This window comes from Anguilla anguilla, chromosome 18 (assembly GCF_013347855.1).
Source record: "Anguilla anguilla isolate fAngAng1 chromosome 18, fAngAng1.pri, whole genome shotgun sequence".
Classification (NCBI taxonomy): Eukaryota; Metazoa; Chordata; class Actinopteri; order Anguilliformes; family Anguillidae; genus Anguilla; species Anguilla anguilla.
Genome location: NC_049218.1, coordinates 23,909,678 through 23,937,317, shown reverse-complemented (window position 1 = coordinate 23,937,317; position 27,640 = coordinate 23,909,678). Strand labels below are relative to the sequence as shown.

General features: G+C 44.9%; 1 protein-coding gene across 1 annotated transcript in view; it reads left to right on the top strand.

The window, feature by feature from the left end:
- eys (eyes shut homolog) overlaps positions 1-27,640 on the top strand; it is a 184,547-nt gene that overhangs the window by 139,530 nt on the left and 17,377 nt on the right. Inside the window, exons 18-19 of the mRNA XM_035400963.1 lie at positions 12,721-12,893; positions 27,365-27,547. Coding sequence (XP_035256854.1) covers positions 12,721-12,893; positions 27,365-27,547 — 356 coding nt within the window. The remainder of the gene's footprint in view (positions 1-12,720; positions 12,894-27,364; positions 27,548-27,640) is intronic.

Below are 27,640 nucleotides of genomic sequence, written 5' to 3'. Positions count from 1 at the left end.
TCGCATGTTTAATGACACGGGATGAAGTTTCCGTGCTTACTTTATTGAGACGGGCCAGATTTTGGGCATAAATGCCCAGGGAATTTAATGAGGAGAGGCTGTTCTTGGGACGTAAACGCCGTTTAATGAGACAGGGCTAAGCTTTGAGGTAAATGCCCGGTTCACCCCGTGGGATGGGCTACACTTTAGCCGCTAGCGCCCGGCGAACTTAATGAAACGGGCTAATATCGGGGTTCAACACCGCGCATGCTTAACGAGATGCGTTTAACTTGGGGGGTAAAGGCTCTGCGGGCTAAACCTGCGCTACGCGTGCGCCGGCAGATTTGATGCTTGCGGTCGCATACGGGCGGTCTCTAATCATCATCATCGCGACAGACCACCCGTAGCTGTTTATCGCCTCGGGGATAATGTATGTGCTGGTGCTCTTCGCTCGTAGGTGATTTACTGAATAATGTGGCGTGGGTATGTCTTCTTGGACAGTGGCCCAGAGTGAGTACAACAGCAATGCGCTTTGAACTATATATTATTTTTTTTAAATGATGACACAAAATATTTGTTCTACTGTTGGCTGAGTGACGGTGTGGAGTGTGAAAAATAAAAAAGCGCGACAAACGTAGCGTAGCGGCGTAAGAATCGCTCAAATGAATCAGTCGAGTCAAAGACAAAGGGCAAAGCGGTTAGATGCTATATGGGCCTGTAGCTTTAAAATGAATTTATTTCAGTAAGTCATGCGTACAGATCAGAAATAATGATGAAGCTCCATCATAATAGCCTCGTGCTAGCCTTTCTGCATATTGCTGCGTCTGCTCTCAGAGAATGTGGCCTCCCCTTGAACCCAAAAGCAGACGTAGCCTAATGTTAACACAGCAATACGTCTTCAGTCAATTGGTCTAAATCGAGCCGACACATCATCCGATGGGTAAAGCCTTCGCTGTCCGCCTCGGCGATATCTGTCCTTGTTGCTGGTTAAAAGCACGCCTTGTTCTCAGTCTTTGGGGCAAGCGCGTTTCCCAGTGCAGAATTTTAGAGACTCCGCTTGAATCAGAAAGGCCGAGGCTTAAATCCCCAGGGCGTGAGATCCCTGCTCGTCCGCGTGCCGTGGCCCGTGTTTGCTCTGGCGGCCCGCTCGGCTCTGCGGCGCTCTTTACCGGCTCTGGCGGCCCGCTCGGCTCTGTGGCGCTCTTTAGCGACCCGCTGCTGCACGTCCGCCATCTCGCTGGGGACACAGCAGGGCGCTGAAACGGCATCGGAGACGTGGTGACCCAGTGGGAACGCGTTTGTGACCAACAGGTTTGATTCCAGGTGTGGAGGTGCTGTGTTCCTAACACCCCCCCCCCCCCCCCCCCCCCCAGTAAACATTGTACTCTATGCATGATTAACACATTGTTACCTCAGTAATACGTGCTACTTTAATCATGGATAATTTATAAAAATGTAGGCAATATAGGCAATATAGCCTCCTTGGTTAGAGTCAATATGAAAAGTGAATTAAGATTTATCGTGGCAGACTATGAAGTTAGCGGTGGTGAAAGAGATTATACCAGTGACAGCGGCCTATTTATTTTTCAGCAGTGAGTGAAAGCAGGCTCTGTTCTCGAGAGATCGAGAGAGAGAGAGAGAGAGAGAGAGAGAGAGAGAGAGACTCCACCACCAATGGAGAAGTTACTGTTCAAAGTAAATGGCAAGACCAGGAAGGATAAAAAAGAAGAAACGGAGTGAAAGAAAAGAGCAAAAGAGTCAGACAATCCAAAGACGAGACTAATGGAAAAGTCCCTGGGGAATCAGTCCCTGTTTTACATAATGCAATCCGAAGGTCTTCTGCCTCCCGTTCCTTTGACACTACCGTGTCAGTTGAAAAATTGGCTTTAGCATGCGCTTTTCAGGCTAGCGTTCAGTCCCCGGCAGCCTCTGATGGTTACCACGCAGGAAGGCCAGATTCCCGTGAAATCAGGCCCCCTGGGGGTTGGAGTTAATCGGAGGAATGGGAAGCTCAGAGCTTGGGACTACGTCGGCTACGGCCTCGGCATTCAGCTCTAATGGACGATGGACACACTTCCTGTTTCCTCGGTCACAGATTACTGGGGACCAGTGGCACATCCAGCAAGCAGAAGGAAAATGTGTTATTTACATTCAATTTCACTTTCCACGCTTTTTCGAGTTGTACTCTCTCTATCTCACTCTCTTTTCCACAGTAAAACACTCCGATTTATCCTTCAGTCACAGTTGAAATTGTTGAGTAAAATTACTGAGATTTACAGCAATGCTCAGCAGTTTATTAGAACATGACTGCAAAATTAACATTTGCTATAAAACCTTAATTGTCCATAAAACCATGATAAAACATTTATGTGTACAATCTGCATGGGTTTATTGGAATATGCTAATCCTACCCAAAGAAATGCGCTGATGTGGATGTGATGGCATGAGTTACAGAATCTTTTTTACTACCTTTAGAGTACTGTATGTAATACAGTCAAGTTGCCATAACGGCAAAATGGATGACTGCATATTTTACTTTACTGTATCGCATGCAGCATGAGTTATAATAGCATCCAGTTAGCGATTAAAGTTACTACAGCATATTCCTCTTTCTGTTTCCTGAAACTACACACACTTTTTTATAAAATCATTTGTAGTACTGTTTTTAGGTTTTACTATGTATTGTCTTGAAATATTATGTGTTGTATATTTATATCTCATAATATTTTCAACCTGAGAACAAGCCCTCATACCAAATTAGTATTAATTACTAAGTCAACTAAATATTTACTAATGTATTTCACAGAAATTGCATTCCTGTATGTGTGTGTGCGCGCCCGCGCGTGTGTGTGTGTGTGTGTGTGTGTGCGCGTGTGTGTACAGTGCTGTGAAAAAGTGTTTGACCCCTTCTGATTTCCTCTGTTATTGCGTATTTGGCTCACTGAACGTTTTCAGATTTTTAGATATGATGTCATATTTAAAAAGAGAAACACAAAACACATTTTTAAAATTATTATTTCATTTATTGAATGAAAAAATTATCAAACTTCCATATTACACATTTGAAAAAGTAATTCGTTTTAATTTAAGTAATTAGCCCCCTAGTTACTCAATCAACCAAGTAACCAAACTTGGATTCAACTGATTGAACACAGCCACGTTTGATTTCAGCCCTGTTCGAATCTTAATCTCGCTTCTGTTGAACCTAATATCAGTGTTTCTACAAACACACTATGCCACGATCAGTGGAAATACCAGAACAGATGAGAAACAAGTTGTTGTAATATGTCAGTATTGAAAGGGTTGCAAAGCCATTTCTAAGGCTCTGGGACTCCACCAAAACACAGTTAGAGCCATTATCTGCAAATGGAGAACACTTGGAACAGCAGTGAATCTTCCCAGGAATGGTCGGCCTGCCAAAAAATTTCTCAAACGGTGCAGCGATAACTCATTTAGGAAGTCAAAAAGATCCCATAAAAACAACCAAAGAACTACAAGCTTCACTAGCCTCAGTTAAGGTCGGTGTTCATATATGATTAATGATACCATTACACAGGAGTGGGCAATTCCAGTCCAGGAGGACTGGTGTGTATGCAGGTTTTTGTTTCCACCAATTACCCTGGCTAAATTAGCTAATTGGCTATACACAGCAACACTGATTCACTCATAGTTCACAGTAAAATGTTTCATATAGCAACACGAGTCTTCGGCTGTCATTCACGCGCTCATCATGAAATGTAGCTAGAATGCCAGATGGCGTAAACGTTAGGACTAATTAAGTAATTAAGGCCAGAAGTTGACATGAAAACCAGAAGCATACGGCCCTCATTGCTCATCTCTGTCATGACATAATTATTTATTTTCTTCAGCATGGCCAACAAAAAAAAATATGTCAAAAAAGAATGAAGTCAAACATGAATTATGTAAACTAGTGTATGATTAATGTTTTGTGTACATTGGCGTTCAATGTCCAATCGTGATGACTTTTCCCCTTGCCCTGTACATCACTTCTCTTTCGTAGTTTACCAGTGCAGCGTTGCCTCTGGCTGAGGGACGGCTGAAGCCCGCATTTACGCGCCACGGACTCGGGAGGGCGTGAAACGCGACGGAAGACTCGCGAGCTGTAAAATAGCGCTGCCAGTCACCGCCCCTCTCTGCCGGCCGTCAGGACCCCCCTCGCGGTCCTCCCCGCCTAACGAGCCTCTGACTCGCCATCTCTGTTCAAACGGGAGCGCGTCAGGCGCCGCGGGGGGGGGACATCCTCGGGTATCGGAGGCCCCCGTCCGTCGGTCATGATTGTTTTTTTTTTTTAACAAGCCAGCGAGCGCTTACTTCCTCCCCGCGCGGCGTCAGTTAGGCTACGACAGGAAGTCTCCTCGCGGTGCTTATCGCTGCGGCGGACCGCTGCCCGCGACGCTTTAAGCACAGCCGGCGTCTCGGAGACGCAAAGAGCCGGCAGTCCTTCTCAAACGCCCCATTGCATTTAGGTATTTGCAGAAATAAAGGTGCTCGCTATTGGCCTGATTTCAATAAAGCCGCGTAGACATACGGCAGCGCATTTTCTGGATCGAGAGGCAGCGTCAGTCTGTGATCAATTGATTAAATATTTGATGCTGAAAATCATATATATTTTTCAGTTTTTGGGTCGTTTTTTTTGAAACTCTAATTGCACGCGCAGACGCAGTCGTGCTTACCAGCACGCACGCCTGGCCATTGATACGCTATATGTTTGCTTGAAATTCATGTCGGGGCGATACTCCACGGTAAATCGCGTGGGGCTTAATTATTGAAGACATACATATTTAATCAGGTACATGACAGATAAAGTGTTAAATTATTGATGTGTACACTTCATGATCTCAGTTCAGTTGGCCCTTTAACAATGAGCTGGGTGGCCGCTAAATAATTGAAGTCGGGCACGCGGTAGTGTTTTAATACCGCTTCCCTTCCACACGGGCGAACCCCCTACGGTAAACGCTGGGTCTTAGCGCTGCTTAAGTGGGGCTTTTCCGTAGGCTAGTCGTCTGCTCCCCGGTATTCATTTTGAAATGAAAGAAAAGCTATTTTTACGTCGTGCGATTGCAGGCGCAGTGGATCCAAGTGGATGTTGCTTCCGAGTGATGCGCACGCCGTCTTCGTCAAAGGAGTCATTTTTTTGAGTAATGATCCGTCGCTACTGTTCTGTTTTTGAACGTCGGCCTTTTGGCTTCCTCCTGGTGAAAGCTCCCTGGAATCCTCCCTTCTCTCAGTGGCCTTCCTTGGTCAGACTCAAGAGACACTACTGATGAACAGCAATCATCACAATGCCTACTGGAAGAAAAACAAAATCTGGACTGGATTTTTTTTAAAACTGGACTGGAATAAAAACAAAACCTGGACTGGATTTTAAAAAAGAACTGGACTGGAAGAAAAACAAAACCTGGACTGGATTTTTTTTTAAACTGGACTGGAAGAAAACAAAACCTGGACTGGATTTAAATATATACTGGACTGGAAGAAAAAAAAACAAAACCTTGCCAGCAGCCATACCTCCATGCACTCTGCTCCTGCCAAATGGCTGAATCTAAGCAGGTGTGGGCTTGGTTTGTACTTGGATGGGAGACCACCAGGGAATACTGAGTTGCTGCTGGACGTGGTGTTGGGTGGGCCAGCAGGGGGCAATCTTCTCTCTGGTACAAATAAGCCCCAATGACCCAGTGCAGTGACGGGGACACTGTGCTGTAGGAGATGCCGTCTTTCGGATGAGACGTTAAATCGAGGACCTGACTCTCTGTGGTCATTAAAGATCCCATGACACTTGTAGCTAAGAGTAGGGGGTTCCCCGGTGTCCTGGCCAAATCCCAGATCTGACTCTCGCAAACTTGCCACTAAAATCATCCCCAGACTTAATTGGCTAAATAAATGTTCTCTCCCTCTCCACCTTCGCTAATGTGTGGTCAGCATTCTGGCGCAAATTGGCTGCCGTGCATCACCCAGGTGGGTGCTACACATTAGTGGTGGGTGAGGTGAGTTCCCCTTCACTGTAAAGCACTTTGAGCGTTTGGAAAAGTGCTATATAATAATAATAATAATAATAATAATAAACCTGGGCTGGATTTTTTTTTTTTAAACTGGACTGGAAGAAAAACAACACCTGGACTGGATTTTAATAAAGACTGGACTGGAAGAAAATAAGAACCAGGACGGAACATTGCATCAAAGTACAATGGCAGCACCCCATCGGTGAACCCACAACCTTTGCGTGTCAAACCCAGTTCCTTAAACATTACACTGTCACCCTACGTGTGCCTTCTGTCTGTTAATGTATAGAAGAAAAAAAAACATTCAGACTGGGAGACTAAGTTTCACATACAGATGCAACATATTGCATAATAATAATAACCACCGCATATTGATTGATCCTCAACGGTGTTCACTAATCAGCATTCATAGTCATATACTGCATTTGCACGGCTCACCAAAGATGTTAGGGTACTGTATGAAGTGCAAAAGATTTATCATTTACAATAACTAATTACGAACGTACCTGAATGATGGCGAGAGACATTTTGTGCTTTAAGGAGCAGCTACACGTTGTTATGTCTTCATGTAGTCTGTCACAGGCCTTAATAGGGATGTAGCAGGAGAACAATAAAAGGACTGCCACAGAAGAATCCAGCCTAAGAAGCTGTTTTATCTCAGGGTGGCGGTTTTAAAAAGAAAAAACAGAAAAGGGAAAAAAAAACTCCTTGGGGAGTAAGCGGTCTCGCGTACAGAAGATTCTCACTCCTAAGAGGGGGGAGATCATTGGCTAATGATCTCCCATGGGGGTGTGTCTCTTAATGCTTTATCGCTGGCTCACCACCGGTGGTCCGGCCGCATCATCGTGTAGCTTTTATGTAGCTAGATATAAACGGACGTAAACGATATAAACGCCCGTAAGCGCGTTAACGTTTCATTACCTTGGTCTCAGTCTCGGTGGGCGGGGAGGGCTATGTGTAGCGTCTCAGATATTTGCCGTTCGTGCTGCTTGTCATCTACTGAGCTGCCCCGGTGGGAAGTTTCAACTGCGACCAGCTGGTGACAGGCATGCTACGCTAGCCTCTGCTCCCGCTATCAGAGCTTAAATGAACACGGCGAAATAGAGCGGGGATTAATAACGAAAGCGAAGGGAAGCCTCGTTCTGGATTTTGACGATCAATTCGTTATTAGCGATGTGTAATTCTTTGAGCACATGTCTGCGCGTACGTACAAAGTGAAGGCAAAGCTGCGCCACGCCCGTGTGACGGCCGCCTAAAACCACCGCAGAGGCCCGGAACAAATGAGCCGCTATCGCCCTGTGACAGATTAAATACGGAGTTAAAGGAAAGGTCGCGCGGCGCATTCGTCCCTCTCTTATCGAAACCAGACCCGCAGCGCTTGGTGTCGGGAGATAAGCGGGCGACGAGTAACGCGGTGCCCCGCTCCTGAGAGGTCATGTGATCAGCGCGCTGGACCCCCAGCACCTCGTCTCCCCCGGAGCGGCTCGGCCCACGACGTTCTGGTCCTGGGCCCGTCGTTCTCCCCCGACAGCGGCCCGAAACGGACCCGGCCCATGAATACACACGGGCCGGTGCCCGGAGCCCGTAGCTCTGAGAGGAGAGCTCTCCCCCGCTGAGGGGGAACGTCGCCCGTTCTCTCTTTCCGCGCCCTGCTGACGTCGAGTCTTCAGCACCGCTGCACGTTCAGCCTGGGAAATCTCAGCACCTTACTGTCGCGTTTCTTATTCCTGCTTATGATCTTTAATTTAGACATCCTGCTGTTGGTGATGTTTACCTTATAACTAGTACAATAATTTTGGACAGAAATCACATACCATATGATTAAATGTACATGTATATAAAACCGTTATTTTAATTATTTAATTAACCGTTATTTAATTCAAGATAATTAGTCACATCTCTATTGTGGGTTACTTCTTTGTGATTTTCCCCCATATTACGAATGCAAACTCAGGGGCTTAATCTACTTATACACAGCTGTGCAGTAATTTTGGACAGAAAACACTTACCAAATGATTAAATGCACATGTGTATAAACCGTTATTTTAAATAATTTGAGATAGTTAGTGATGCCAGTTAAGAAATAAGAGTTTTTTTTTCCCTCAGGCCTTTGCTCATTATGAATAATTTGAACATTTTCTCCCGTTCAGCAGCGCGGTGCTTTTCACGGCTGCCACAGGAAGCCAGCGTGTGCGAGGCATCGCGGTCTCACAGGAGACGACACTGTAACGGGTCATAAAGCGACGCCCGGGGTGATATCCGCTACGGCAAGCGATAGCACTTTGCACCCCCGCTCTGGTGAACACAGCCATCGGCTCTCGTTTCAAACCACACCTCTCCCACCCAAGTGGCTAACTGACTGTTACGGCCGCTAAACAGGAAGAGGCCTCCTGCCTCCCCCCCCCCCCCCCATACACACACACACACACACACACGCACACCAGGAAGAGTCATCCGTCGTCCCGCATCCCGCTCACCACGGCGGCTCGCCAATCAAAATCATCTGAGCCCACCCGCCTTCACAGCAAAGGATTATGGGATTGAATCACACTGAGATTCCTCGCAAGGACACGCATCCTTTTGACTTTCCCTGCTAGCAGCACGCTCGGTGGCACAAAGCGGCAGTGCGACCGCGTGTCCGTTTCGCCCCTGGTGCAGGACTGAGATGAGCTGACGGTGGCAGCATTGTGTTTGTGACCTGGGTGGAGCTGCCACCCTGAGCTAACGGCTAATCATCCTGTGAAGTGCCAAGTGTTTCTGAAGAAACTCAAAATACGTTCACTTTTATTAGGGACAAAATGGGAAATTTAATTCCCCCCCCCCCCCCCCCCTCACCTTCTTATTGGACCGCAATCCTGAACCCGCTTCAGGTGCGTCTCCTTGTAACGCCGCGAAACGTTCGCCCTGCGGCGACTCCCCGACTCCTCCGGAAGCTAAGCCCGGTAGCGCCGCAGAGCGCTGACAGAGAACAGAGACAAACTCTGCGTCGTCTGCGACAGATGTTAGCACAACCCCAACACCCCCATGATCTCATTACAGGCACAAGCTGACGCTGCCGCCCTAACGAGCTGTCAGTTCTTTACCGCGGATCTATCGACACCGCGTCACGCGCTGACTGAAAGCTACTGTGGGAAATAGGCATTCATTATAAGGCAATTAATACGGGGACCGAGAAGCTGAGGGAGTGAGCACACATTAGATTTTTTTTTTTTTGTTCTTTTTTTTGTTTTGCTTTGTTTTGTGTTGAGCTTGCTGTTCATTGCCATCCCCTCACTGAATTCGATTTGCATGATCTTGAAAAAGCCGGTCGCTGTGACGTAATGTTTTTTAGTTCCGTTTTAGGATTTTAGTTGCTCTTCTTGCCTGTTACCTGGATACAGCGCCATTCTTTTGCCACCCTTCCCTCCGCGGTTCAGCATTTTCGTTGGTTCGGCTGTTTTTGTTCGTTTTTAGGCTCTTCATAGCGAAGGTACATCTAATAACGCTGATGGCGTAGAAGTACTGTCGTCGGTCACATCTCTATGGAGGGTTACTTCTTTGTGATTTTCCCCCATATCACGAATGATAACTCATGGGCTTAATCTACTTATACACGGCTGTGCAATTGCATATACTGCGAGCATCATTGAGTTGCGCTGCAGGAGAATTAGGGACTGTTAGTGTTGTATATATTATGGTGGCAGATCCTGGTGGATTCAGCTCTTTGTTTGATGTTAGTTGATGAAGTTTAATAAGACATATGAAGGCCCGTGGATGGTTTTCGGAAGGCTGGTGGAGCGGACGTTTAGGGCGGGGGTGCGGGGTGGGGGGGGGGGAGCGGGGGTTACAGGGGACCCATCAGTCGGGCGGGACGACAGAGCTAAATCAGGGGGGGTCGCAGTTTCGCCGAACGGAAGACAGCCTTTCGTGAAAAGCTGTCCTCTTAAATCCCGTTGAATTATTCATAGATTCTTTTTTTCCTTTTTGTTTTTCAGAAGAAGGTTATTTTCCCGGAAAGGATAGGGTCCAGTTTGACAGCTCATTATTTTAGCCGTTTATTTAGTCCGTATTGGAAAACCATTTGACCCAGTTTCCGTTCTGGTGAGTGTCCCTCCATCACCAATGGGGTTTAAACACAATTACTGAGTAAGAAAATCATTCAAAAGAATATAGAGACTGATCTCTGCATTGTGGGATTCCCATTAACAAACTGAATTTTTAACTGCCATTTTGTTTCCGTCTTTCTTGTTGAATATTGAAATCCATTAGGATGTGGGCAGCAGTCGTTTGTGTCCAGGTCCCCTGGTAAACCCGTCTGTGAAAGACTGCCAGTGAGTGGTGACAAACTGAAAGCCAAACATGCTCGTTTGAAGTTCTGTCCTTTCAAATGTATTAAAGTATGAGATGTGTCGCTGGATTTGGGGAAAGAAAGAAAAGTGGCTAGCTGTAATATTTGTACCTCGAAAACCTACTGTCCTCATCAGTGAAGCTACCGCTAAAACCTACCGTCCTCACCAGTGAAACTACTGCTAAAACCTACTGTCCTCACCAGTGAAGCTACCATGAAATCCTACTGTCCTCACCAGTGAAACTACTGCTAAATCCTACCGTCCTCACCAGTGAAGCTACCGCTAAAACCTAGCATCTTTTCCAGTGAAGTTGCCACTAAAACCTCGCGTCCTCACCAGAGAAGCTGGAAAAGATGTCCCTGTTAAGAACACACACACCCTATTTCTTTTTTTTTTTTTTTTAGAATCATTTTTTCTTCCACCTCCTCAATGCCGTCCTATGTTGTGTTTGCTCAAGTTGGGATTTTTCTTAAGGAGAGCGCAGTGCTTGTATTATCACCAGCCTCTGCACAGCCACTGGAGTGACCAGGGCTCTGTGGGAGTGGGTGGGCCAGCTCTGATATTAACTTTTTTTTTCCTTTTTTCAAAAGGTAAAATTGTGAATTGCCTTTTATTTATTTATTTATTTATTTGTTTGTTTTTTGTCTGTTTTTTTGTTTGTTTGGTTTCCATCTTTGCTGTTCCATCTGGGGAACCTCTCTGGTTCTCACACAAGCTGTACCCCCCCCCCCCCCCCCCCCCCCCCCGAGGGTATTGTGAAGGACAGTCGTTCACAGAAACAGATGTGTTTGCATGTTGAACATAATGGAAGGCAGTAATCTTGCAGCCAATGTCATTACCCCCTGCTGTGCTCCACATGGAGAGGAGCTGCTCTCTCTCTCTCTCTGTCTCTCTCTCTCTCTCTCTCTCTCTGCACCTCTTTCCCTCTCTCTGCCTCTCTCACACAGAGATTGCCTGCATGTGCTTTACAGTAGACAGAATGAATGAAAATTATGAAAAATGGTCATCCCCAGTTCTCAAATGGAATGCTTCTCAATAATAGTCAGTGCATGCACCTTTTTGTTTTGGCTTGACAGGTCACATGGTCGTTAAAAAAAGAAAAGATTATACAGTATATATATATATATATATATTATTATTTATTTTTTAAAGACTGACTTTCGTTCTGATTACTGAAATGAAGCGAGGGGCTGGCATGCTGGACGTTGGCGCACGTTGGCGCACGTTGGCGCACGTTGGAGCACGTTGGCGCACGTTGGACCGAAAGCTGGGAGTTTAACCTGGCGAACGACGCTTCGTTCTCCGCTTCGGCCTGTCGCCATCGTGCGCCACGGTTTCTCCTCCCGCTGAAATCCCGGGGACCGAATGTAAATATTTCATTTCTAGAAGCCGGTTCTGGAGAAGCAGCAAAAATAAAAAAAACGAAGAAGAAAAAAATAGCGCCCCACTGTGTCGCTGCTCAAAGCGCATTATTAATTTATAGATTTGAAACCCTTCCAAAAGCCTGCCCTGTATCTGATATCGTAGCTTTCAAAGCTCGCGCATCTTAAGGCTGCACATGAAGTCCCCTTCCTGAGTTCTGTGCTCCTCTTGCTGCCTCGGCTCCCGATAACACCGCTGCATATGAATCGAGGATCTGGGCGGGAGGGGTGGAGGTTTTTTACAAAATATTATTTTTATTTCACCCTCCCTGCTCGTGCTTTTGAAAATGTCCTGCGTGGTTTGAAAATGTTTCACATTCCGTGTCGACGGAGGTTCCTGTCCACTTTTTTTTTCCCCCCCATCAAGGTCACTGAGGGAAAATAAAAAAATTAAATCTGCCTGCTCCGCACCCGTCCAGCATGAACACAGACATTCTGAGCAGTTTTATTTGTTCAGAGTTATTTTATAACTGTCTTTTGCTGTTGTGAAAGTTCTAAAATTGGACAGAAATTAATGGGGCAATCGCAGTGAAGTCCCAGTTACAAACAAGGCTGGAATCCTTCTCTCCCTCCTTTCTCTGTCCTTCCCCCACTTCTCATTATGTCTCTCTCTTTCTGTCTCTCTGTCTCTGTCCACTTTATCTCTCTCTCTCTCTCTCTGCCCTTTTTCTCTCTCCCTCTCTCTCTGTTTCTCTCTCTCTGCCCTTTTTCTCTCCCTCTCTCTCTACCCTTTCTCTCTCTCTCACTCTCTCTCTCCAGCCCTATCTCTCTTTGCCTCTCTATCTCTCTCTCTGTCTCCCTTTCTCTCTCCCTCTCTCTCTACCCTATCTCTCTCTCTCTCTCTCTCTATTAGCAGAGAATGTGTTGCTGAATGTTGCCAGCTCACAGAGCTATAAATGTAAACATTAGCTCAGCTGAATAACCACACTCTCTCCCACTCTTTCCTTTCCTTTCCTCTCCTCTGTTCTCCAGCGATGCGGAGAGCTGGTTCTGCCGATGCCCCGGTCCCTTCTCTGGCAGGCTGTGCCAGTTCAGGACCTGCCAGGGCAGTCCCTGTGCTCACGGGGGCACGTGTGTGCCCAGGCCCGGGCAGGAAGCCGTGTGCCTGTGCCCATACGGACGGGCGGGCATCCTGTGTGAGGAGGGTAAGAACCCAGCGTTAACCACTCTGCCTGATTTCACTCTTTTTTTTTCATTTTTATTTAATTAAAATGGTTTTTTAGGGAGCTGATCCTTTGTGCTGCGGTCTCCTCTATGAGGAATTGCAGAGGACAAAATGAGCTTTAATTAATCCCTCTTGTCTCTGCAGTTTTAGTAGCAAACCACACTGCCTCCAAACCATATATATATGGTATGCATAATGTTTTGGACAGACATATTTTTTTCTTGATTTGGCTTTGTGTTCTATGTATGAAAAGTGCAGCAATTTCTACAAGGTGAAACCGAAATGTATAAAAATAAAAATACCATCTGTATTCTGTGTACCACATGTGAATTCTTAGATCACAAATCTAGAATTGTGGCGTATAGAGCCAAATCAAGACAAAGAAATGTCTTTGTCCCAAACATTACGGAAGGCACTGTGTATTTGTAAGCATTACCAGCCTGTGAGGAGGTTGCAGCTAAAAGCATGAAAGGGTTAACCTCAGGCAGCCTCATAGGCTGGTATTTTGGGACAATGAGTCATATCTGATTCTAACACCCTCTATATCCTTGTACCCTCTCTTTATAATCTTTGTACATTATGTGATGTTCTAATGCTACAGAATTGAATTAAACCAAGCTAGAGATGTTTGCTAGCCAGTCAGTCAACTAGCTAGCTAGCTTTGTAGCATGGGTTTTGTGCTTGGCATCAAAGCTAGTTAGCCAAGAAATAATTGCTAACCAATAAACAAAGCAGTTCACAGACAAGCAAAACAGATTTAAAATAAGAATTGCCACTGCTGCGGCGTTAGCATGGGCTAGCTGGCTTGTTAACTGGGTGGCTGGATTTGTCGAATTTAAGAGCGAACAGGCTGGCGACTGCAGTTTGCTGAACTAGTGGGGGTGGGGGCTGCAGGGAAGCCTTCCAGCCTCAGAGTCCACTGTCGCAGCAAAAAAGGCCCACAAGCTCCTATTACCTTTTAATACAGAATTCTCAATTACCTGCGATGAGTTGAGTGACTACACCAAAATAGCTAGCCAGCTAACTATTGAGGTAATGTAACAAACTAGCATACAAGCTTAGCTAATGGACTGTCGTGTTTCTTCCCTCTATAAAGTCATTTTCTCAAACAGGAAACGTCTCCCTGAAGTCCCCCCCCCCCCCCCCCCCCCCCCCCCCCCCACTTAAGACTCTCCCCACAGTAATGATCCCCTTCAGTCTAGAACTATCCCATTGGGGATCTATAGAACATATTCTTCTCCTCTGCATTCTGTTCCATTTCATGTTGGACTGTCTGTCAACTAGCATGTGCAGTGTACACCATCATGCTCCTCCTTGATCTGTATCAGAGAGATTACAGGGGTACACTGTCCCCTTAGGCCTACTTTTGATTGCAGCTTCTCAAGATATCTGTTGAGGAGCTGATGCAATATTTGGAAATCCCATTTCCAGACATCTGGACTCAGCCATCTGGTCTCAACTGACAATCTTCTTCCTTGCTGCACTTTCAAAGATATGACTCTAGGCAATGTATCAATAAATGCATAGTAATGCATAGGCAATATATCAGTAACTGTGTAGGCAATATATTAGTAACTACATAGGCACTATATCAGTAACTACATAGACACTATGTTAGTAACTGCATAGGTACTATGTCAGTAACTACATAGGCACTGTATCAGTAACTACATGGGCACTATATTAGTAACTACATAGGCACTATATCAGTAACTATATAGACACTATATCAGTAACTGCATATGCAATATATCACTAGCTACATAGGCACTATATCACTAACTACATAGGAACTATATCACTAACTACATAGGCACTATATCACTAACTACATAGGCACTATATCACTAACTACATAGGCACTATATCACTAACTACATAGGCACTATATCACTAGCTACATAGGCACTATATCACTAACTACATAGGCACTATATCACTAACTACATAGGAACTATATCACTAACTACATAGGCACTATATCACTAACTACATAGGCACTATATCACTAACTACATAGGAACTATATCACTAACTACATAGGCACTATATCACTAACTGCATAGGCACTATATCACTAACTACATAGGCACTATATCACTAGCTACATAGGCACTATATCACTAACTACATAGGCACTATATCACTAACTACATAGGCACTATATCACTAACTACATAGGCACTATATCACTAACTACATAGGCACTATATCACTAGCTACATAGGCACTATATCACTAACTACATAGGCACTATATCACTAGCTACATAGGCACTATATCACTAACTGTATTGGTGCCAAATGCAAATACCGTATTCAGCATCACTCATTGTGTTCCTTCCAAATATTTTTTCCTTCAGAATTTGGCTAATATTTGGATTTCAGATCTTTCCGATTTCTTTGATGCCATTCACTCAGAAGTCAGCACCAAGTTTCTCAATTAGACACACACGCACACACACCTGCAGAGAGACAGCGAGTGACAGTTTCCCTTAACACTAAATAGGCCAGATTTGTGCGCGTGTGGTCCCAGCGAACACCAAAGCTCCTCTGTGGAGTTTATGAGAGGATGGCTATGTAAAAGCGCACTTACAGAGGAAGGGAGGAATGTACTGAATGACTGAAGAAATTACTTAAAGAAATGAGAAGTGCCATATTTTTTAACTACTTTTCAATTTTGCATTTGGTTATGCACATTTTAGTGCTTTTCTCAGTGTTCTTGTAATATGCGTTGATACATTTTCCCTTAACCTATATAACAAATCTGCTATAATTTAGAAATACAAACATTGAAATTGATTCATTTCAAATTGTTCTTTATTTCAAGAAAATTGTTTTAGGTCGTTGCTGGTGCAGAAATGCTGGATACATCTGACGCTGCTGGCCATCAGCGTAGCAGTAGTGCGTAGTAAAAAACACGGCCTTTCTACTGTTAAAACACTACAGTCGCTTGTTGTTGGCTAATGACACACCCAGCACTGGCTTATGCAGCTCAACGAGTGTTTCAAGCATCTTTTCAGTATAGCAAGGGATGTTGTGTCTCCACATCACTCTAGACTGCTCCCAGCTCATGCACAGAAAATACAACTTGGGGAAGTTTGAGTAAAGTATAATAGCTGAAGATTTATGCCACCCAGGGAAGCTTTTCGATTTTTTTCTTTAATTTACCTAAGCTTATGCAAATCAAACATTACAGGTAAAGTGGGGCTTCAAAAAAGAGGGAAGAAAAAGTATTAAGAAACAAAAAACAACAAAACGTTTTAGCCTTGCATTCTGTAGTTCTTTTGCATAGTGAAGTGCTAGAATAAACATTAGCTGCGTAACCGAAGTCTTCATGCATTCGCAGCGGACATGCTCTGCATCCATAAGAATCATCAATAACGCTGAATATCTGCCTCAGGTGGTCCTCTAATTCCTCAAATACTTGCAACAGAATCAGCGCCCAGAGAAACCTGTCTTCCCAGCCCAAAAATGGCTGGCAGGCTAATGCACAGGCTCCATAGAAACGGCCTCCGCTCTGTACCAGCCAAACAGGAAGAAGACATCTGTATGATGAAAGCTTACCGTAGGAACAGAGCCAAAGGGTGGCGAGGGTGTGTATCTGTTTACTGGAAGATGGGCTGCAGTCAGAATGCTTTTTAAGGGGAGCCCTTCCAGGTCTCTGTGCGCACAAACTATGAAATTGGTTTGTAAATGGAAGAAGTGTGTTTTAAGGATTTGAAAGATGCAGTATGTCCACGTGTAGTCTATAACTCAGTGTGTTTGTGTCTGTGTGTGTGTTTGTGTGTGTGTCTGTGTGCACGTGTGTGTGTGTGTATGCACGTGCATGTGTCCATGCGTGCGTGTGTGTACGTGTGTGTGTGTGTGTGAATTGGTCAAAATGTGCATGCTAAAATAGCCATGTTCTCCAGATCAATTCGGTTTTGGTTCCAAAATGCATCCCCATGGGCAGCATATAGCACTTTTAATGAAAATGCATGTTCAAAAATGCACGTTAAATTTGAGCCAGCGCCCGTGACATTTTCAAGATATCTAAAAAATTCAGATTGTGTCTGCGGCATGTCCCTCATTTTGCCAGAGCCAATCATAAACGAGTGCAGAACCAACGAGCCAGCTGTTTTTTTTCTGTTTTCACGGCAGTGGAGGGACGTGCCGGATTGCCCCTCTCTCTCTCTCAGCCTCCCCGACATCCTTCCTGTCGTATAAACGCTTCAGTGCCGCGCGAGCGTCGGGAGGGCCAGTTTAACACTCCAGACTGCGGTTAAAGGAAGATAAACGCGGGAGGATAAAGGAGTGGCCCCCCGACGGGGAGCTTGCCGGGTCCTTCGCGGCGCCGTAAAGAGGCCGGTGGACGTTTATTGCAGGCGCTAAATCCCCGTACCTGTGTGGAGCTTTCATGGCCACAGGTTTTTAAAGCACTCGGGTCCCCACTCCTGCTGTGACTGTGCCCGTCTCCCCCATCGCACCGCGGGGAGGGACCCGTTGGGCTCCTGGCACAGGGGGATGGGTTGCTGTGCCAGACGTCCCTGTTAGCCAGCGAGCGCTAGCAATGCCAGATAGTCTGTGCTCAAATCTCGCACGTCAGTCCGAGTGTAGCTGACATTTAAATCTAAAGCCCGACAACATCAGATAACATCAGAGTCAATACTGATCATGGAGCTGGCCAGTGTCCCGCTCAGTCCAAGACACGCCCTGTGCCTCCTCACCATGCCCTGCACCTCCTCACCATGCTCTGCACCTCCTCACCACACCCTGTACTCTAACCACACCCTGCACCTCCTCACCACGCCCTGCACCTCCTCACCATGCTCTGCACCTCCTCACCATGCCCTGCGCCTCCTCACCATGCCCTGCACTTCCTCACCACACCCTACACCTCCTCATCATGCCCTGTACCTCCTCACCATGCTCTGCACCTCCTCACCACACCCTGTACTCTAACCACACCCTGCACCTCCTCACCACGCCCTGCACCTCCTCACCATGCCCTGCACTTCCTCACCACACCCTACACCTCCTCATCATGCCCTGTACCTCCTCACCATGCTCTGCACCTCCTCACCACACCCTGTACCTCCTTACCACACTCTGCACCTCCTCACCACACCCTGTACCTCCTCACCATGCCATGCGCCTCCTCACCACACCCTGATCTCCTCCAACATGACGCTTCTGTAGCAGGTCCTCTGGGATAGCGTGTCTTTCTTTCTCTGGAATGACACAAGCAACTTTAATAGAGTTATCGTACAATAGGTCCTGAAAATGCTTCCTTAAATGTCTGCTCACGGAGTGCACCTTAAAGTGAAATGATTCAATCTGAAAGGGTATATTTGTCTACCTGCTGGAGGCCCACTTGAAAGAGAACATTGTTTATATCATCTAAACTGAAACTGAGCGATGCAACCTTCCAAAATAAAGAATCTGTTCTTTACCGTTTTAAAAGCCGGGATAGAAAATGGCACAGAAAGAAGGTTGGATAACAATGATTATCTGTCTCCGTGACATCCTGACGGCGTTTCCGCGGGTGACATTTCAAATTGGAGGAGCTCCGCTGGAACGGTTCAAATAAACTGCGCAGCTCCACCTGCGTGCCTCCCGCCATTTGCATACTTTATCATAATACTTTTAACCGTGGTGTAGTGTCGAATGCACTGGGCTTATAACCGGTAGGTTTTAGGTTCAGTTTTGCGGTGAGCAACTGCCATTGTACCCGTGAGCAGGGCGTTTAGCCTGGCCCGCTTTGGTAAATATCAGGCTGACTGGATCGATACGATGAAAACGTAATCTAGATGTAAGTCGCGGCGGATAAGGGCATCTGCCCCCGCTAATAAATAAATAAATGAAACATTCTCTGGTTACGGTGCCCCGGGCCCTGTCACTTTGACATTTTTGCTTTTTTTTTTCGGCGCACATATTTGATCTTTTTGGCTTTACATGCGAGGAAGCCCGATTAGGTTTTTTTTTTTTCAGCTGATGGATTTTTGGAGAAGAAACGAAATGGCATTTTGCTCTTGCACCCCCACACCCCCCTCTCCCCCCCCCCCTTAAGGCGCACACACAGCGCTGAGGTGGCACGATAAGGCCGCGCGAGCTCTCCACCTTTCGTTTCCGCCATCGGGTGACATCATCGTCGTCTCTTCGGCTGGCGTTGAAACCGCCTGTATATAAATCGTCCGCCGGGCCTCGCCGTTCACCTGCGCGAGTCTGCGTGAGTCTGCGTGAGTCTGCGCAGTCACCGCGCGTGTCTCCTACGCTGGCGGCGTGTTCCGAAGGGACGTCAGCGTGCCGGACGCAGGCTGCCGGGGCCCTCGGGCATGCCGGCCTGAGAGTGTCTCGGCGAAGGCGACCATTACCGGTGATTTTCCGGCTCTCATTCCCTCGCCATTTTCGGCAGGCGAAAAGGAAAACAACTCGCTGGCGCTAACGCTAATATCGCCATCATTCCGACGGCTAAAATTGTCAGGCCGCGGATAAATGGATTGGGGTGGGATGAGGGGGGGCGGGGGGGCATTAATAAGAGCTCACAGTTGTTCCTATTATGTTGTTGGTAAAGATTACACCTTGATGTGTGTGTTTTGCCCCAGAGATACGCGCATTAGGGGCAATTTGGAGCAGCGGTGGTCGGCTCGAGGGCCTGGACTCACGGGTCTGGACTCAGCGCCACCGCAAGGGCTGTCCCCGCCCTGACAGGAAGCTGTCATTCAGGTGTCTGCAAGCGTCATCGCCGTGGCAACAGCACGGAGAGGCACTGGTATCCTCCCCCAATTCTGTCACTAAGCAAACTAGCACAAAAAATAGTCAAAAATGAACAATTATATTTTTAGTTCAAACAAGGTGAAATTTCACAAAAAAAGACATAAATGCATCATCATTATTATTGTTGTTGTTGTTGTTATCAATATATATATATATATATATTTTTTTTTTTTAGTTTTTTTTTATTTCTCGAACCACCACCTTTCAAAGCAAGTAGTACTGTCACTGTCCTGTCATCTGTTCGGGGGGTTTCTAAAAATGGAAATTGGAAAACCTTTCAGCTACAAATCATCATTGTCATGGAAAAATCTTGCATCTCCAAAAAAAAAAACAAAACAAAAAAAGTTCTCAAAACAGCAAAAAAAACTTTTATTCTCCTATTCACCAGAACAGCAGTTTGCTACTGCCACATGGGGTTTTGCACCAGATTTATTTCTTGAATGATTGCAAAAAAAAAGGATACTTAGTCAAGACAAGCAGAGGACACCATAATCAATTTTGGTGGCAGAAGACATCATAATGATTGAGTGGCTAAGTATCCTTTTCTTGTAATCATTCACTTGGTGCTCTTCGCTCCCAAGGAGCACCATATAGACTCAGTCAGTTGTAGAAACACCCCCAGCGCACTTCTGGTTTCAAGGAATATCAGTTATTGAGTTAGGAGCTGTTTACAGTACACTGAGCTGTACGGCAGCGTTCGATATGCGTTTTTAAAAAACGGGAAACGTGAACGTTGCTGGTCGTTAGACCTTGTGTCGATCCACCTGCTGGATTTAACATGAGGCCGTGACCTCAAGGGGTCAACAGAGGTCAGCGAGAGATCCATACTGTTAGCGCGTTGCTGCAGCACAAACAAGGAAAAACATGACCAATCAGCAGTGTCGCTGTAGACAGAGGCTACATCCTCAGCTTGGGTTTGTAACATGGACAGAAAGAAGACAAGGGTTTTTTTTTTTTTTCTGTGTTGATAGTGTAAATGTTATGTAGTCCTTGTGTAGGTCAAAAGACAAGGTGTACTCCAGATGGCAAACTGGATAAAACAGACTAAGTTGCGGGTGCTTACTGATCAATGATGTGTTCAATAGCTGAGATGCACCACAAACACGTGTGTCAAAGTAAATGGCTGTTGTGAAGACATTTTGTCCTTTTTTATTTTAAGTCTCCAGCTAGTCTCAAAACCACACAAAAAATAAAGTGAATTGCATTGAGCGCAAGTCCAGTTGCAGCTTAGTGTCATCGTACTGGATGTCAAAGAAAACTAATGGAAAATTGAACTCAACCCTTGCTCCTTTGTTCTGTAATGGTTCGTGGCAGTTCTGCTCTCGTCTCTAGGGTGACCTGCTGAACCTGTGTCCCTGTGAAATAGCGAAGCCGTACTCCTGCTTCTGCACGACTGCGGTCTGAACCGTTCATCTGACCATGTGGCACGTACAGATTGCAAATCACATCAGTACAATGCAAAAAAACAAACTACAAAAAAACTCAGTTCAATGTAAAGGTTCCATAAAATTACAATGTTATTGTTGGCTGCCTGATTCATTCGCTGTCTCAGAATATTTTTTCGCTTCAGTACACCACATTTCCACGTACATATATGCTGTGAAAACTATTTATTACATTTTCAAATACCATACGTTCCAGTATATTCTACGAGTGTAAAGGTGTGCCTCTTCAGTGTGTCAGTGTGCCCCTGTCTGTGAAGAAGCTGGCAGGATGGAGATGAATAATGAGAATACTGGAGCACATGAAAGAGGACTAGAATACTGGCTGCCAGTTGTCATAATCTGAAACCTCCTCATCCCTTACAGTCTCACTAAAAGTGCCGCTCTCTCTCACTGTCACTGAAAGAAGGTGCCATCTGTACGTGGACGGGAAAAACTTTTAAATGAATTTCTGCTTTCCTACCAATAATACGCCAGTGAAATTAAATTTAAGTAACATAATTCTTAATTTTTTTAAATTCATCATTTCTAATTATTGAAATATTTCACTGTGCAGCTAGTTGTATTCCTTTTTGTTTGTCTTGTTGGAAAATCAAGAATACCAATAATCGTTTTTGATTATGAGCTTTATTTTACTTGGTAAAGTACCTGACCAATCCTAGGTTGTGCGTCTTCAATTGAGTGACTAACATCACATGCAAATAATTGCACAGATTTATCTCATGAGCTGCACTACATGGCCAGAAGTGGATGCCTAACATCCAACATCCCATCCAGATGGGGATTTATATGGAATTGGACCACCCTTTGCTGCTATTATAATCTCCTCTCTTCTGGGATGGTGTTATATTAGATGTTGGAGCATTGCTGCAGGGATTTGCTTCCATTCAGGCAGAAGAGCATTTGTGTGGTCGGGCACTGATTTGGTGATTAGGCCTGGCTCACAGTTGGCTTTCCAATTGATCCCAAAGGTGTTAGATGGGGTTGAGGTCAGGGCTCTGTGCTGGTCAGTCAAGTTCTTCCACACTGTTCTCAACAAAACCATTTCTATATGGACCTTGCTGTGTGCTAAAACCGGAAAGGGCCTTCCCCAAACTGTTGGGGAAGCACAGAATTGTCTGGAATGTGATTTTATGCAGTAGGATGAAGATTTTCCTTCACTGGAACTAAGGGGCCTAGCCCAGATCATGAAAAACAGCCCCAGACTGTTTTTGTGTCCAGATACTTTTGGTCATATTGTGTATTTATGATGAACAGTTTGTTTCAGTGGAAAAAACTGCAAAAAAGGGCCAGCATAATATATTTCACTGAAAAAAACTGAATGCTGAAAATGTTACACATAGGCAAGAGAAGTTCTTGAGGCTTTTTGTATAAAAAGGTTGTTGTTGAAAAAAAGGACTCAATCCCATTTTATATTGCTGAGCATCTAAATACATTCTTAAAATATATTTATTTTTGATCAGTACATGTATAAATAAGGTGTTGGCCTGATTTTGAGTAATAAATGTGGCATGGGAAATTGTAAGATGTTTGACATGTTGATGGAGGTGGGGTATTTGACCAAAAAAAATCAATGGGCCTCAATCAATGGACTAGAAAACTAGATAGCTAATGTACTTATTTTCTGCAATCTTCCAGTCATATTGCCAGAGGTGGCAAGGGGAGAGGAAGGAGAGGGAGGTGCAGAGAGGGAGAGGGAGGGTGGCAGGCAGGGGGAAGGTAAGCTAATTTCAGCACACCTCTTCCACTAGCATATAGTGTAAAATATATGGTATTTTACACCTCTGAACACCATAAATATTATTGGGTTACCAAGCATCCATTTTGTAAACCCGTCTAGACATGGCTTAGAAAAAAAGTATACGGAATGATTTTATTTGTCATCAAATCTGAACCAGGATTTATCCACCGTTGTGGCTGTGGCTGCATTGTGTTTAAAAAAAACTTATTTATTCACATAGACAGGAAATCAAGTTTATTTAATAACCGCATTGGGAACATGTGTTCCATAGGACAAACAACAAAATATGTAGGACTGTAGACTTATGTGTAAAAAGTGAAAAAAATCTAATGTTTTTAAAATGTCATTTTTTTTATTCAGGTGGACAGGAATTCAGTTCTTTCAAAAAATACTGTGAAATAAGTGAATGGAAATGGATTTGAAGATATTTAGTTTTATGAAAATGTGTGTTCAGTGGGAAAAAAGCAAAATACATAATGTCCAAAAACTGGAGAAATGCCAAAAAAAATTTAAATGTAATTTTTTTTTATTCAGATGGACAGGAAATCAAGTTTATTTAAGGGTTAATATAGCTCAGGAAGGCACTTAAACTGCTAGTTTGGTTGCTAGGCAATGGCACCCAGAATTGAATAATGTTAATAACTGGATATTGCACAATAACACAGGTTTTGCATCTGCAACTGCCAATGCTGGTTGAGGTGAAAGTGATTCTTTTTTAACGAGCACTTGTAGCTATATAACGTGCGCTGTAATTTCCCCGTAGTCCGTGAACCCAAGGATGTAATGGCATACTTGAGTGATTACTGATAACCTCTCTGACCCCCCCCCCCCCCCTTTACCCCATCCATGCTACAAGCTGTAAACGTCTAAACCACCTACAGCACCACCAACCCTCCCACTACAAGCTGCAAACATCCCGCCCCCCTCACCCTTGGCTTTCTACGGGCCACAGGCAGCGATGCAATGGCGTGACATCATCGCCATCATTACATGTTAGCAGCTGAAACGGCTTGGAAAGACCTCCGATAGCACAAAGCCACGCTATAGCTAATGAGGCACCGTGAAAAACACAAACGAGAAAATACATCTCTAAAATTCACAAAAAAAAAAAAAAAAAAACCTATGAATAATTCACCACCGCAAAAAGAGCTCAGACACAACAGAGAGCACTGTACTTAGCAATGGCCTGGGGGCAAGACAGGGAATTGTGCTCATGTGCGGAGATGCTGAGATGTTGAGTAGCTTAATGCCATTCTCAGAGGGACATATATATGGAGGAGAATAAGGAAAAACACAGATCTGCTTGGCATGCAAAGGTAAGTCCCCTCAATCCTTATAAGAACCCAGGAGAAAAACTGCCCTGGTGCTAAATGAGGTGGGTCAATACGCCAGGACAAAATACAAGGGAGAATATATCATTAAATTAAAAAGGTGCTTTGAACCAGAGAGCCTTTAATTATAATTGATAATGACCAGATTTATTGTCCTGCCTAGATGAACATTATGCCTCAATGAAGCCTGGCTTGGCTTGTCAGCTAAAGACCTTGTTAAGCATCTACTCATTTTGAAAGGAAAATGGGAATGGGAAGAGCGACAGTATTTTATTTTATTTTTTTTTAAAAACAGGCCTTCCTGCCTTCATTTTGTTGAGCAGAAAACAGAAAGGAGACCTTTCTGCACAGAAGCATGGGTCAATACCGCCATCTTGTGGCAGCTACTCTGCTCTGGCAAAGCTTGAGTAAACAACAGAAGATGATGAGAACGGTTAAAACATGAAAAGCAGGACTGAGCACAGATTTTATTTTTATTTTTTGTGTGTGTGAGCAGGTGACTGGGAAATTGATGTTTGCTCCTGACATTTACACTTGACCTCTGAAAATGTATATTAGATATGTGGACTGTGTGTGTGTCTGCATCTGAGAAAAGGCACTAGTAGCACGCCCATTTTAGTAGTGGAATATCCGTTATCAGGTGTATTAGTTTGCTTTTAGATGTAAAATATTCATTTGAAATTTCAGTTTTTCAAGTGACATTTCCAGCTATCTGATCTAGTTATTTTCTGGCAGGAGAAAGTGTGTGCATGTCCATCCATCCATCCATTATCTATACCCACTTATTCATGGTCAGTGTCGTGGGAGGTGCTGGAGCTTAAATACCAGCATGCTTTGGGCCAGAGGCAGGAACACACCCTGGACAGGCCGCCAATCTATCGCAGGGCACTGGTTACTGTATGCATGTTTAGCCTGTCCAAGGTGTGTTACAAAAGCACCAGAGAAAACAGTGGACAGAGTCGAACACATTATGTTTTATACAGGGCAGGTTAACCATAGAACATCCATCCATTATCTAGATATACACAGGACCTTCTTGCTACCCACTGCACCACCGTGCCGCCACCTTAGAACACGATGGCTTTATCTGTTGCGTATTTCACATTCCAGACAGGCTGCGATAGGACGAGCTCTCCTTGGTGCTCTGTCTAGTTATACACCGCCTCACCCTTCCTTTCCTTGAAAACTTTGATCAGACAGGTGCTAAAAGTCACCACTGACAGATCTGCCAGGTGCAAACTGAATCGCTTCAAGCATTCGTTCGTTCCCCTGTCAATCAAGCTGCCAAACAACCGGGGAACTGTGACATCAAACCAGTGGTAGTCGTTTGAAATGTCCCATTGCTAACTACAGTGAAAACTATGGTGGTGGGGGCTGGACACTACATTTTCAATGTCTTTTTCCTTTCATTACTGTTTGCTGTGTGTTGTTTACTGTGTTGTGCTCTAGCCTAGGCTATTTCTCGCTGTAACCAGTTGCGTTCTGTGGATGTCCAAAGCAAATTTCCCCATGGGGACAGTAAAGTTTATTTTACCCTTTATGATCAAAAGTATCTGGACACCCCTTGGTCTGGGGCTCTTCTTCATGGTTTGGGCTAGGCGCCTTAGGCTAATCTTAATGCTACAGCATACAATCTCATTATAGACAATTCCATGCTTCCCCAACAGTTTCCTGTTTCCTCAGCATGACAATGCCCCCGGGCACACAGCAAGGTCCATATAGAAATGGTTTTGTCGAGAACAGTGTTGAAGAACTTGACTGGCTTGCACAGAGCCCTGACCTCAACCCCATCCAACACCTCTGGGATCAATTGGAAAGCCAACTGCGAGCCAGACCTAATCGCCCAATCAGTATCCCGACCTCACTAATGCTCTTCTGGCTGAATGGAAGCAAATCACTGCAGCAATGCTCCAGCATCTAGTATAAAGCCTTCCCAGAAGAGTGGCAGCAAAGGGTGGACCAACTCCATATTAATGCCCATAATTTTGGCTGAGATGTTGGATGTCAGGTGTCCACATACTTTCGGCCATGAAGTGTATCTTACCTTACAACAGAAAAACACCTTTGTAATTTTTTCTTAAGAGTTGCAGACTTGCATTTGAAAGAGAATCTCCAGCAGCATAGTCCAAACTGCTTAATTTCTGCAAGAATAAAAGGACAAAGCAGACAGATGTGGATTCATTGCGGTGGATAGTGTCGTGTGACCCTGAACCGCTCAGTTTTACAGGGGCTGTATGGAAAGTGCAATGCCTCCGTTTCAAATTTAATGTTTATAAAATGCTGGTCCTTGCGAAGCCAGTTGCTATCGATCGAAAAAGCTAAACAACAAAGGTTAATGAGAGAACCGAAGGAGGTTTTGTTCATCTGATTTACAGCCCACATCCATCACGTCATCTATCAAAATGCAGGTCAACCGAACTTTAAAACATCTCTTTTCTCTTCTCTTTTTTCTCCTGCCAAAAAAAAAGCCTGTCAGTTTTGTTACTTCAAGAGTTGAATCACTGGCCTTCTGCTGTCAGGGAAAGTAAGCAGACGGGCCATCATAAGATAAATCCACATTATGAATGCATTCGTATTTGCACAAAGGAGAAAGAAAGTTTTTAATGATATTCATTTTTTTTTTTGTCGTGATATGTTCTTACCGAGGCAGCGGAATCGGTCATTTTAATAAAGGCGTGTGCGTGCCTGTCTTTGTGTTTTCGGGCAGGCATGTGAGTAAGAGGTGCGGCACAAAATCCTGGGCCCTGTGCGTGTGCAGTCTCTGTGGGCCCCCTTAAATCTGTAGAGCAAAGCAAACTTTTTAGTCCAGGCCTTTTGAGACACCCCCCCCCACCCCTGCTTTGGGACCCTGGGTAGTCAGGTCCACTATCCCCCGCCCCCCCCCCCCCCTCCCCAACTGTTACGCCCCTCAGTGTGTGTGTTTCAACAGTAACTGTTTATCAGTATCTTTTTTTTTAAGTTCTAATTTTTTGTCATCTATGCACCAAAGAGTGTGATTATATCATGCTGTGCATGATACATTTCAAAAAGTTCAAATATATCCCAGCAAATGTACACTCTACCAATCTATTATTATACTACTGACATACCTTGCATTGCCAATAGACACCGCACTGTGAGGATGTAAGATAACGAGACGGTCTTTAAGTCGCTGTTTTAATTAGACTCTCCTTTCACAGCCGTCGATATTACACGGCCCAGCTTCAACGGGACAGACGAGTTCGGCTTCACCTCGTTCATGGCCTACCCCTCCCTCCCTGGCGTCAGCCTCTTCTACGAGTTCCAGGTGAAGCTCACCTTCTCCAGCGAGGACTCCGCCCTGAGGGACAACCTCATCCTCTACTCCGGACAGAAAGGACAAGGTCAGCAGCTCTTTCCGAGGGACGCTGGCCGCTCGAAGTACCCGCTAAGAAAAAGAAAATAAAAAATCAAATAACTTTGGGTCTCCCGAGCTC